The sequence below is a fragment of the Anguilla rostrata genome, chromosome 4 (genome assembly GCF_018555375.3).
Source record: "Anguilla rostrata isolate EN2019 chromosome 4, ASM1855537v3, whole genome shotgun sequence".
NCBI lineage: Eukaryota > Metazoa > Chordata > Actinopteri > Anguilliformes > Anguillidae > Anguilla > Anguilla rostrata.
Window position 1 is genome coordinate 19,523,800 of NC_057936.1, and position 14,643 is coordinate 19,538,442.

The window sequence follows — 14,643 nt, forward strand, 5'->3', positions numbered from 1 at the left end:
TTACTGGGAGTAGTTAATGGAAATGTGTTTTTATGTCAATAAAGATATTTTCAAAATAAAGCTATTGTAATTTTGCACACGTGCCGCGTTGCCCATGTTTTTGCCGCAATATTTAGAAGATTTCAGTTTAAAATTTCAGTTTCCTATCGTTTTGATATTGCCGTCTCAAAATGTCCTTTTGATATTGATTACAACTTGTAAATAGCACAGTATGGATGTTTGGGTCAAAGTGTAATCAGATTAACAGAGCCTAGTCATTTCACAAACCATTCTGGGTTTCATTAAAACATGATTTATTACAGAAGCCTACGCTGTCAAGATCTTTTTTGGTTCGAAGCCTGGCACAAAATCCGACGAGGTGCTGTGTACTAAGAAAAAATCAAATTCCCACAGTTATGTCTAAACTGAGACATCTAAAGGATTCCACATAGTATACAGCCAAAGTAAGTTGTAGCGACATAAAGTTCTTATTTCTATCGGACTATTAAGCTATAGGTTTGTCTAATTAACGGTTAAATGTTTGATATCACGGCACATCACTTTGTAGCTAATAAAAGAGATCATGCGACATAAGATGACATAAACTTCAAAAAAGAAAAAAAGGATTCATGTTGGCTTGCCAACAGTTAAGAAAAATCAGTGGGAACCAGTTAGCCGCCATGCTCTTGCTAAAACCTGGGCCATACAAGCGCTGCAGTGCAACACCGAAAAAAACCTTTCACTTGCAGGCTATTGTTAACTATCTTAAGCTAGGAAGGCAATGCAACAATTGTCATGACAGGAAGAAAGAATATCCTAATCGTAACTGCGAAAACCAAGAAACTCATCTGAAGAACATTTTGGATATAAATGTGATTTAAAATAACAAGCCACTCACTCTGTATTAAAACCATTGACGTGAAGGATCCTCATCTGCTTGACAATCGTGCTCTTTCCGGACTCCCCAGCCCCTTCGAGAAAGCAAAGAAATAACGACAGTTATCATTTAAAATTAACACTGCCTCCTTGTAGACGGTTTTTTGTGACGATGTATTGGCTAAATCCTTTAGAATCCAAGGCAATCGCAGATGGTGATTGTAACCAGATAGCAAGAGTAGCTATGTAGGCTACAGTAGCTACCTACAGCTGTCAACATAGCCTACGCGAGAGCTGATGTCGAAAACAGTAGTCTAACAGCATAATGTTAATGTTCTATTTTTACATCTTATCAAGAGCATTTCTGTCTTACCCAATAAAAGAAGTCGATGTGTGGCTTTATACGCTAGTCTTTCTTTTTGCAACTGTTTTTCTATTTTTTTATTCGCTTCTCGCTGTGCCTTTTCGTCGATACGTTGATCTTCTGTTTTGCTGTTTCCTAAACAACCCATCTTCCGCTAAACTGTTTTCTTGGATTGAAAGTGTAAACGAATAACAAAATAAGTGGCTCGATTTCAAAATAAAATGAAGAAAACGGTGCAAAAAATCTGTATTTCGGTCTCTTCAACTCAGCACTGCCTCTTTCTGCAGCACCAGGAAATAACTGAACCGAAAGAGAAAAATCTCTTATAACCTACACCTACAATCACTTTTGATAGCCTATAGTTCATGTGCGAGACAAATAGGCTACCATAATATAATCTGCCTCTTGCATCCAGCGAAGTTTCCAACATCCCAGCCTAAATTTGTAATTATAAAGGGCACAACACTAACTATCAAAGTTGCAGGCTGGGCGTTCAGCCATATATGAATCTGCCGTTGACTTAAGCGGCGAACCTTCCTTTAGCGTCACCTTTCTTGTTTAGACAATTAAGTATTTCATTTCAGCAGGCTAGTAGATAATTGCTATAGGCTACGTAAATATGCTACGTTAATCTTGTTGGTCTTGAAAATAAGCGAAAGAAACGCCACTCAGACAACACAAAACAGCTCAATAATTAAAAATAAATAAATACATCTTATATTAGGGGAAGATACAGTCGTAAACAATACACAAGTCTCTCTGCTTCTATTCGACCGAATTTAGGTAACAACCGCACCCGTGGAATAAAGTTCCTGGTGGAAATAACTGGACTGGAGCGTACGCTACCAACTTCGCGCGTGTGCAGAACGTATATATCTATACTTCATTTCGCAAGAGGTCCTCTGGTTAACTGTCTTTGGTCTAGCTCACGGTACTCGTGAGAAAGGTTACGAGAACGCCCTCAACTCACAACCCGCCATCGCACCAATAAACGCGCACTTTATCTAGTACAGGTAGCGCTAGAAATTATTTCCGAGGAATCGAACAATTTCAATTGATTGGTACTTCATTTTAGTACTGACCCACCAAGGCCATATTAGTGGCCTTGCCATCAATAGGCTACTGCATTTTTCTGAGTGAGATCTCCATCAAGTTACGTCCCAGCATACAATTAACTATAGCCTACTGATGCTACATTCCTATTGTAAAGTGACATGCAAACAAAGAAGAAATGAAATACTTCCTTGTTGAAACAGGTTGGAATGTATTTCACTATACAGTCGCTCGCAAAATTTTGGCCTCTCTGATAATGACGGCTAAATGGACTAAAACTAAGAGGGGAGAAAAAGTCATACCTTATAATTTAAAGCACAGGTTGGACGCTCGGCTCATGAAACAACAATTCATAAGATTTTTATTTGTGTTTCTTTTTGTTGAGCACATTGTCGCCTGTGGTCATTTAGCCTGAGGATTTATCTAGTCATACAATTATAGGGTTCACAGGGAAAGGATGGGGGCATGGATAAGGATATTATACTAACATCTTCACCATATTCATCTAACAGCCAATGCCATGGTGTATTCTAACTTGCCAACACTTTTCCTGTTAGGGACCAAGACAATTTCCAATCATAACAATTTCACAATTTCCAACATAAACTTTTTCCAGTGAACTCTAAATTAATTTCATATTATGTAATACATTCATATTAATGTAATATTACAAAATCTAATTTCCTTAACATAAAGCCCAGTGCCCAGTTCCATAGATCTCTACTCATTAATACAGCACCCAGTGTTCACCCTCACAAACTATTCTAAACTTACAGTACAATAACTACATATTTATCCGTGTATGCTGCTGAATTTGTACTTCAAGTTTTTTGTATAATGTATCAGTCCTCAAAGGTTCATATGTGAATTTCTAAAATAGTACCTCTGGTCAAAGCCCTGCACTTAACCTCAAGGAATAAATAATAAAATTGATTGGTTCTGGTAGTAGATAGTGTAGCATTGTAAGCCAGTTTCATTTCATTGATACATCAGTTTGCTTATTATAGCAGGTCAATATCATAATCTGCTTCTGAACCTGTGTAGCTGTACAATATTGACTGTGCTTACAAAAAATGTATTCTTGCAATCCTGCAGATAAAATATTCAAAATAAAGCACTTGCAACATGTAAACTGAAGCTTTGAACACAGACTACCAGTTGCTATTTTTGTCAGCTAATAAGATACTAAAAGCCAGACACAGAAGCTTAGTCCTGGACTAAACTGAGTTTTCTATGCAGAATCTCTATTCAAAACACAATTTAGCCCAAGACTAGGCTTAATCTGTGTCTGTGAAACTGGCCCTATAATTCCCTGGGCAGAAAGATTATCCAGTGAAAAATTATGCAGGCAAGCAATGTTATAGTATATAGCTGAGTGGTGGATGGCCATAGTGTGGATGCAGATGGCGGCTTGTATATGCAGAACAATTACAAATCATTACATTACCTCTCTTCTCAGAACTGACTAAATTCAACATCTGCCCCCTAGTGGCCACATCCGGGGAAAACGTAACACTCATCCAGTTTCATAACTTTGTGATCCCAGTGGTGAGTATAGGTTTGCATGGTGGTAAAACTAAAATGTATCCTGTTTCTATCACAGCACTATTGCATCATATAATTTGAATGTAGCCTGAACTCAATAGTAAAGCAGGAACCCTTGAGAAATCCATTTCCATATAAAAATGCCATCCATAATTATTTTTGTGCACAAAAAGTTGCTGCAGATAAATAATTGTATGTAATAAGTATATCTGACCATATTAGGGATACCACCACAACCTATACATACTGCACATGGAATTACATATATCTATACAGCAAAACATGTTTTCTCACACTGAGAACCTCTCATGTTATTGAAGGGCCACATGGGATCCCAAGAGAACCAGTTGAAAACAAGTGATCATATTCCAAGACCACAATATGGTGTTGATTATTTTTACCCTTGTTTATTCTCAGAAACATCCCCAGGGGAAAATATTCCATTCAACCTCATTATTCTCATTAATACGACCATTATTGTTGTCCCATGAGGTCTACCTTCCAGAATGCTCTCAAATATAATCAGATTCCAACCCAAATGGATTTCAATGCCCTCTGGCTATCTGTCTCCCTCTAGTGGCTTTTGAAAAACTGAACACTTAGACATGAGCAAAACTCTTTTATCTTTTATCATCTTATAGCATTGTTCTTGCCTGCACAGGTGTGTACGTGTAAGTGTATATGTATGTATGAGAGAGTATATACTAATGATGTATGTGTACAGTGTCATTTGACATAAAATGCATACATATCCAACCTTTCAGTATTAAAACTGCCAAATTCAGTTCCCGAAATATGTACAATGTGTACATCCTGAGTATGGCCCCTTTTATGGAAGTCCAGCTATTTCTTATAAGTGCTGTCTTTGGACTCTGAGTAAATGAATTTGTTAAATAAATGCATTTATAATATGTACACTACTGTAGTTTGTACAAAGATATCACAAGAGACAAGGAATATAATGTATGCACTCATGTAAGTCTCTCTGGACAAACTAATTCCATAAACATTAGTCCCTGTGACCACGCAATGTTAATACTGCACTGTGATCATAACATAAGAGAGGTACACATGCCTTACATTCATTAATGCTGAATAAATGGACCTTTATCCTGTCACCTCTTCTTTGCTCAATTTGACAAGGCACCATTTGACATTGTTGCAAGAAAAGTTAATGCAGAGCACAGTTCCTTCCTTATACAGGCAAACAGGTTCCATGGCAGGCCTTGGTCATGTAGAGCACATACTTCTCTCAACTGAATGCACAGTGATGGCTACAGATTAAGAAAGTATCCGACCAAGTTGCTTTTCCAACCCGACCACAGCCATAACAAGCTATGCAAGACATGCACAGGCGGTTATTCATTCCCCAAAGAGCTTGGTGGGGTTGTTGAAAAGGGTGGGGCTGGGGCTTTGTTAGAGTAAATATGTCCATTTCATTTTCACAGCTTTGGCTTTCATAATGACCCTGCCCGACACTTCAGAATAGAGAGAAAAACATCCAATACTGAAACATGTCAAAGCGCTGAAAACAAACCTTTGAAGGTCACCAAGTGTCCATTGTTGCACATTCCTAGTCACTGGCTCATTGCTTTGTTTTGGACTGCATGGGCTTTTATTGGATGGGTTGCTTTAAGTGAGTTTCAACAGGAAAGAGGCCCGATTTAGAAAGCAAGAGTGAAATTTTGGAAAGAAAACAGGATGCACATTTTTCCCTGAGCGAGCAGCAGGTGTGCAGGAAGCCAGGGAGAGGTCACAGCTGTTGATTCATCATTTAAACCAGGGCTGTGCAATTCTGTGGCTGCTAAGCATGGCCTCCCATTCCAACACACATCAAGGGTTAATTTCACCCCACCAAATAAAGTCGTATTTCAGAGTGACATAAAGAGTGACATGTTCTATGCTTCTTTATTGCTGAATCCATCTTGGACTCCACTGACAGAAAACCGAGGAAAAACTTAACTGAAGTAAAGCCTGACACACAACCCTGCCAAAGCTTTGAGTGGCTTACGTGAGGAGAGTGATACAGTCATGTACTTTACAGGAAAAACAATTGCAACTGCCAGGAAACTGTTGGTTATTTTGTTTTGGTTTTATTTTTGTTGCGAAGACTGCTGTCTGTCTTTCTGACCCCTGATTATATAACGTGCTTCATAACGGGAAGTGTTCCATTACCACAGGCACAAATTAGACTTTTTTCTCATTTTGTTCCCATAAGCCAAAACACCCAGTGTTTTAATTTTTACACAACTCAGATATGATTTGAAAGGGAGTAATGAATATGGATAGTAATATTTCAAGAATTTACTGTGCCTAAATCGGGTTATTACAACGTTTATTTGGAGACTTTTTTGATAGAACAGCTATGACATGGATACTCAAATCTGGACCACAAATCCAAATCCAGCCCTGGTTTTATTTTCCCCAGGTAATTAACTTAACAATTAGTGCTGCTGATTGACCAAACTGTATTCACACCTGACTCCCAGGTAAAGGGAGGGTGAAAAACCAGCAGTTCTTGGACCTCAGTGGCTGTGATCTGAGTGACAGGGAGCCATGGGATCAAATTAAAGCTCCAGTCAGTAACACCCTGAGCCGACCAGAGGAGGATGGGTTTCCCCCTTGAGCCTGGTTCCTTCCGAGGTTTCTTCCCATCTGCCACAGGGAGTTTCTCCTTGCCACTGTTGCTTTACGCTTGCTCCTGTGGGGCTCTAGGCCAGGGTTATCTGTGAAGTGTACTGTGACAATTGTTGTGAAATACGCTATATAAATAAAATTTGATTGATTTGATTGATAACAAAATAACTCTTGTCAGGAGTTCAAAAATACATCTTGCAGTCAGGCACAAAGTTGAACTGAATGTTGAAACCACCATTCAGGTGAAGATAATGAACATTATCGTAGAGCAGTGCTGCTCAACTCTATTCCAGAAGGTCCACAGTCCGGTCCACAGGTCTTCAGCTTTCCCTAATTCCTTACTATGCTCTGAACTATGGAGGAAAACTCAGTTAGTTCAATAAAAAATCAATAACCAAATGAATTAAGTGGTAACACACCAGACTGAAATAAAAGCCTGGGATGCTGAAATTTGGCCATTGAGGCAAGCACTGTTGATTTTATTTTCCACCTGACCGTTAGTTGACTAATTAATGTTACTGTTTGGCCAGATACTATACTCACCTGGAGTCAGTCCCCTGATTAGAGGACAAGACTAAAAATCTGATTTGAGTATTCCTGCTGTGTGTGAAAACTGCAGTCTTCCAAGGCCAAGGTCCAAACGGTTACGGCATGGATACTAAAATCTGGCTCTCAGAGCCAGTAGTACAGTAATACCAGATCTTCAGAGAATGATTTAAAACTGACACACCAGGTGAGTGTAATTTCTGGCCAATCAGTGACATTACTGGACAATGTACAATCAGGCAGAAGAGAAAACTACCAGTACTACTGGCCTTGAGGCCAGATTTGAGTATCCTGGGTTTATGGTTTTTATTGAGACAAGAACAACTGTAAACCCAGTGATAGCTGTAACATAGCTCACATTCTCTATACCTGCTGGTCAACAGTCAATAGGGCCTGCTCAGAAGAAACAAACTAGAAAACATTCAACAGAAACCTACAACTGAGCAGCTGCAAATACCCCATCAGCATCAGAAAAAGCCATTCAAGCACCTGATCTCGATGAACTCAACCACCTCCAGAGGACACCCTACAAGAAAACACACATGTATTGCTCAAAAAATATACACGGATGCTGTTAACGTCTAGTCCTAAGCATCCCTATTACAAAGATCACTCAAGGAACAAGGCCGATCAGCACAGTCGTAACTGTTTCAGCCAGCGACCTCACACGGCATGGCTAACACCACTTCTTGTGTTGCGTGTGCCTATTATTTTAGCAAATAGCAAGCAAACATTGTGCAGTGTAGAAGCATTGTGCAGTGCAGTTCACAAATTTGGCAGACATGCTAAGAACCTGCATCGGCTGCCCGTACGCACAACTGGTGAGTTTAAATAAAAGCATTATGACTACATAATAAGAGGGCTTGGTGGGATAACATATACCACATAATCACATTTGGTGAAGCTGGATGGCCAAACTTAACTTAACCCTCTTGTTGTCTTCATATTATGCATGCACCCCATGTCCACAGGGTAAAAAAGACACACCCTCCCCAGAACCCCTGTGATAAAGCCTCTTCACTGAATTTAAAACCCTAAATCAATATTTTTCACGTAGAAACAATCAATCACTCATAAATCGTAACTCTTTTCCTACTTCACAGTCCACCGAGATTATTTCTTCAGTCTACACCACCCGTTTTTTTTCTACAACACACATCACACTTGATTTTTTGCTGTAATAGATGTGTGGCCCTTAACTTTGATTATGACTACTGATTTCATAACTGCAGGGTTAAAAAAGACTCTTAAGGTAGAATCTGCTCTGCTACATTCTGAGGGAGTGGCCCTGCTCAAAGCTCCCTTTCTTGAAATTCCAGATTCTATCTTAACAAGGGATCAAAATAGAGCTACTTGAGTTCAGCTTACAGGTTCCTGGTGCCGCTCTGATCCAGTACGATAAATAAACCCTTAAGCACAAAATTCCAATGAGGCCCAACCTGCAAGCCCCGCACTGCATACTACCTTGAACACCTTAATAGCTCAACATCACCAATACATTAAAGTCTGAAGCCTGTAGAAAATGTTGTTGTGCATCAAAAGAAGTGTCCTGTAATCACAGAAGTGGTAAAGTTAGACAGTCTGCTGAGAAATCATTTGGCAACGACCCCAACTTCAGCTAAGAGCACCTTTGCACCACTCGCCAAAGAGTGGGTCATTGCCAGTTGATTGCTCACAAACCATCACCTATAATTATGCTATGAGAGTAGAACAATGCAAGAGAGAATTTATGGAAGTACACACCACAGAAATAGCACAGACTTTGGACTACCCTTATTTGCTTCTATATATGGTAACAAGATATGAGAGTGAATGTACACATGTACTTAAGGGCCACCACTGAATAGTGGTTTCTTTTTCACTGTCTATAGTCTAGAACTCTATGGAAAACCAGAACAGTGAGGTCCTCACAACAGACACAGGACAGAGACTGAGGTCTGTATTCAATCAACATTCTCCTCAGCTTTGACCTATAAGTAGACTCAAGCTTCTCACTTTTTCTTCAAACTTTTGTTTGTCGAATTAGGCTCAATGATTGCGATTTAGACTTGAAGCTTTGTGTGTAGAAAGTGTGTTTCTAGCACAAAACAAAAGTTTTGCTTTTAATTATTGATCAAAGATAAAGACAAAGATTGATCGAATCCCAGCCAGAGACATCATAAGACTGAGAAAAAGCCTTGTCCATGTGGCCTTGTTTTTTGGGGAGGAGAGAGCTAAATGGACATAGAAGACACAGTTTTAAACTTGAACCGTTGAAATGCAATACACCCTCTCCCCTTTAGCTTGCTTGATTAGCCCTCAGCCACTCTAATATCCAGAGAACATCACACTGCTACCTGAGCAGATGAAGTTTGGAAAACGGGTGCTGCCACTGGTCTGGCCTGCATGGTTAATAGCTATGACATTCATCTGCCATGCACTTTTTGTGTTTTGGTATGAGCCTATCTTTGAGCATGCTACATCAAACAGACCTTGCGAGCAGCGGTAACTGCGGTTCACTTCCCAGCAGTATAAAGAGGCAATGAGTCACGGTGCGGAGCGACTGAAGCTTGACGGCTCTCTCCAGCACCAGGGGCTGGAGACACTGAGCAGGCCAACACTGTAAACCCACAACACCACACAGCAAGGCAGTTTCTCATGAAATACAGCACCAGCTTAGAGGAGACATCATATAAACTTTACAAATCATGTCTACATCCTGAAAGTTCACCTCCGGTGAAAACTCTCTGGCAGACAGATATTGTCAAACCTTAACTCAGGCAACCATTTTCCATCTATTTAGGTCGTCCTCAGACGAGCCCTGAAGTATTATTATTTAATAATGTTATAACATACATGCATCATTGTTGGAGACACAAAACTCCATAGATGCTTATAGCTTGAAATTCAATCAAGTCATGAACTTTCCACAAATCAAAAATGGAAAAACATGTCAGGAACAATGATAAACACCAAGTACCACTTTATCCTGTTTATTTTCTGGCAATTCTAGAATACAAAAGCTGTTCTCAAAAGCAACCATTAATTACACATGTGCAATCACTCACACAGCATGTTTCCATAAATAGAAGCAAACGAGGATAGTCCAAAGTCTGTGCTATTTTTGTTGATTGCACTTCCATAAATCTTCCACCATTTTGTTCTAATCTCATGTTCTGACTATAGAAGAAATAATGATGGATTGGGTTCAATGTTGCATATCCTTGATAAACTGTGAATGTTTAAAAGAAGCTGCAGGGCTTGGGTCAGTGTACTTTTAGAATAATTTCAGGATGTCTAACACACCTCAGTCAGTTTTGTATTGTTTCAGTGAGTTAGGTGACACACATCTATCATTCTGTCAAACCTGTCAGTTACATTGTCGTAAAACTGCTTTATCTTCTTACCTCTGTCTTGGTAAAATTACTTTTAGTAGAGAAAAAAACCCTGATAACATCTGAATTAATTGATTGATGCAATTATAATAATTGGTTGCCACTTGTATCAGATTGACATTGTATATCCTTTTTCAATTTCAATATCATTTTCAAGGACTATTCTTACTGCCTCAAAATTTTTCCTGTAAAATAAATGCAGGACATTCCATGATGTTACTTTAAGGAAATATGTTTTTGTGATAATATTTTACAATATTTGGTGTCTTGTAGATGGTCTTGACAGCAAATACCAGTACGTATGCGAAACCAATTTTGGCAGCAGGCTTAATGTGAACTACAATACGCTATCCAATTTGTCAACACTACCAACAATATGCAAACTCACTATTAACCCTGACCGATAAGTCTGTCATAAAAACAAAGAATAGGAAGCGACATGCTCCTTATAACTACAATTACGGCCTGTAATACATTGTGACTTCCTCTGTTTTACCGGTCCACAGCCTTCCGAAGCCATTGAGTCAAAAATGTTCATTTCCTGGCCTCCTGGGAGCTCTAGTTCTATATGCAGGAGGACGTTTTTTTCTGGCTTCAAATGCTACAGGGTCTCTTAATCTGAAGGCACTGCAAGTTTAAGAAAATGTGGAAAATCTTTTGGAACACCGTAAAACTTTTTGTAAAGCATCACTAAATCAAATTTACACTGGCTAGAAAATAGTAGTCTTTTTTAAAACCTATTTTCGTAAATCACTGTCAGTTATGAAGGCTCACAGTCATTGACAAAATATTGTTACATGCATTAGCAGTACAAATGAACCTGGGCAGGTCTGGGCAGGAGACCTCAAACACAGTCAGCAGGGGTTCCCTTGTCATTCTCTAGACCTAGTGACCCTTCGTACCAAGAAAACAAACTAACTCGCCTTTGCTTTAGCATATTTTTCATGTAATTATGTAACCACTAATGTAATCAGTAAAAAATTTGGACCACCGAGTGGCACAAGTGGCTGCTGTTACTGAGTTTCAAAATGGTCAGCTTTCAGTGTTAGGAGAATGAAGAATATAACAACATTTTCCACTCAACTTCACACTCCATTCTCCTTTTTCAACCTTTTGTCTGAATTCTTCCCTGCACCCGATCATGCAAAGAACAAAGGTGACAAAATTCCTGCTGATAAGATCAGCTGTTTGTCCAGCTAATAGCTGATAAGTAACAGTACAGCTAGCCTGATTCTGCAAGTACTAATTCTCTAAGTTAAATAACAAGCAGCCAGGAACTATCAAACAAAGTACTATAGAACAAACTACAAACTTGACCTTGATGAGAAAATCACACAAACTCAGTTTAAATGACACTTTGTGACACCTTGTGTTATGTTACTGTCGTGTAACACACAAATCATTGCTTTTATTAACCATTTTCAGATTACAGTAGAGTTGCCCTTTAGTTAATTGTGATTTTATAACATTTAATGTTTTGAGAAGATTTCTCATACATTAAGTTTATGAAAGACATCCTGGCGTTTTACAAATATGGCCCATTGTTATTTATGACAAGGGAGGGTCGTTATTTAAGGCTTCAAATACAATACGATTATAAATTCATTACAAATTCTTGTGATGGGATATTCATAGAATTGTGGCTGTAATTATGTGAAATAATTGGGCAAAACAAAAACAGACATTTCTAAGGCTCCATGTTGCTTTTCACAGGGGTCAAATAATGCTCCCAAAAGCAACAGAGTGTAATGAAGAGAACTGGTGAATTATTATGATTCTTGTACTGGGTCACATATGGCTGTGAACAGCCTTTCCTTCACCAATCTGCATTAAAATTAATTAATTAGCTGGATACCCGCTAATTGGCGGGTATCCAGCTAAAGCACTGGTGCTCAGTGTAGTGACCCCAACTGTGGTCAGTAGTCTGGACGGCCCTGTAAGTACTTCGAATGGCACTGCGCATTTGTGACAGCTCTGGTTGATCAGGAACCTGTGGTTTTCCGGCACAGGCTGTGCAAGACATCCTCCAGTCCTCCAGTGTCATAACTGAACAGAAGTGGTGCACCATGTAGTATAACGGGTAAGGAGCTGGTCTTGTAACCTAAAGGTTGCAGGTTGCAGGTTTGATTCCCGGGTAGGACACTGCTGTTGTACCCTGGAGCAAGGTATTTAACCCGCATTGCTTACGTGTATATCCAGCTGTATAAATGGATGCAATATAAATGCTGTGTAAAAAGTTGTGTAAGTCACTCTGGATAAGAGTGGCTGCTAAATGCCTGTAATGTAATGTAATGCACTGCAAAACTTAAAGAAGCAGCAGCTGGCCTCATACACAATGGGGGACACTAGCGCTAGTACGTTTCTCCCAAACTGATACAGCATATTGCAGCTGTGGGACATTCTTACAATTAAAGCTTGGCAATCCATATGAGAGCAAATAAAAATGGACATAAAATGTTAATGCATCCACTGTGAAATCCAAACGCCGAATCCGGTTTTTCTGTCCTCAAGTCATTTAGACTACACTCACAATTTATCTCATCCTATCCTGTCTGTAAAACTCAAATATGAATGCCCAAATTTACAGTAACAGCTGAAACAAACATAAAAAAGAAAAACTTGCATAGTACACAGAATATTGAAACCAAGTTTGCGGTGTATTTAACTGAATTAAGTGTGTGTATGACTCACACTTAATTAAATTAAATTCCTGATAGGATAATTGTAAATGATACACCTTTAGAAATAGTACAGACAAATAAGCAGATAAAGTGAAAATATCATTATTATATTTGGTATGTTTATATTGCAGGACATCTTGCATCCAGTCCTAATCTGGATTTCAGAGCAATTCCGAGGCAAGCAGGCTGTTGTGAGCAAAGATGATATTGACAAATAAATTTCAGTGCTTCCATTCGATATGTTTAATATCGCAATAAAATAGTGATTTTGGATCTTATTGCAGGCACTCTAGCTCCCTCTGAGTCACCAGAGCAAAATAATTATTTACTACAGACCAGAGCAAAAATGTGAATAAGGACGCAAGGGTTTTTCAACTGTTTATCTTTTATTGATGATTTAATATATAATTGAACCTAAGTGAAGTGTGAAAAATGTTTTTGTGGGAAAAAATCAGCAAGTGCTTGAATTCAACTGCACGGAAAGAGTTTAACAGGATGGATCGAACAATGTCAATGTCATTTCAACAAGCCTGATTCATGAATAAATGGACGCCCAACTGACTTCAGATGCGAGGTTAACATTTCGCACAGAAAAAATCATCCGCATAGAGCTGGTTGTATTTTGGTTTAGCAACTTGCACAAATATGAGACGGTTATTGTGTCATGTGTAAATGTAATGTGTGTCTGCACTGAGCCAGCTTCTCCAGTGCTGTATTTTATTGAAGTCAGATTTCTCATTTGATATGTTCTCGCAAGTGGGATGGAGTAGCCTCATATTAGGAACCCTGAGTGCCAAATAGATATGCAATGTCACATTGACTAGTGGATAGTGGACAGTGACAGCTCAGCCCTGGCCTCCAAAGGGGACCTTTAAGCTTCAACACGTGTATAGGCTGCCTGACAATGAATATGCGCTAAAAAATATGACCAAAACCAAAATGTGATTTAGAGAATCATATATGAAGCAGTTCTATCTAGCACTTTGTGGAGCATTCATAACAACACACACATATCATAGAATAATGTTAAATGACACCTGAACCATATATATATATATATATATATATATATATACATACAGTAACCAGTCTGACTATTAGGCCCAAAAGCCACAAAGAAACTGTAACAGGTAGCTCAAAATGTTATACCAATGCATCAATGCAACAATAAATTAGTAGTGTCATCGAGCAGCGCATCACTTAAAGCGACTTCCCTTTCATTTATTTTTAAATAAGACTGAGAGAAGTAATTTCACCCGGGCTGAAAAGCACTGAAGCGCTTTTCTCGAATGTCATTCCTACGTTTTCCGTCCACCCGATACGTCGGTGGCAGTGATGTCTTTATTGAGGAGTAGGCCTAAATAATGATTTTTTAAAACAGTGGGTTAAAAGATTTCTGGTGCTCACTCCCTTGACAAAATGTGTTGGTAAATGTATATGAAAAGGGCATTAATGCCTGCACTATGTGACTTATGATAAGTCCGAAGAATGCATGTCCGCACTCACACTTACCCAATAAAAGTAGTCGATGAGTCTGCTTGTATAGCCGTTTCTGCGCCTTCAGATAATCGTCTATTATTTTACTTTT

The 14,643-nt window shown here is 38.9% G+C and overlaps 1 protein-coding gene across 1 annotated transcript in view; it reads right to left on the reverse strand.

Moving 5' to 3' along the window:
* gnal (guanine nucleotide binding protein (G protein), alpha activating activity polypeptide, olfactory type) overlaps window positions 1-14,643 on the reverse strand; it is a 56,349-nt gene that overhangs the window by 41,431 nt on the left and 275 nt on the right. The window contains 2 exon segments of the mRNA XM_064331191.1: window positions 878-950; window positions 14,568-14,642. Of these exon segments, the coding sequence (XP_064187261.1) occupies window positions 878-950; window positions 14,568-14,642 (148 nt within the window).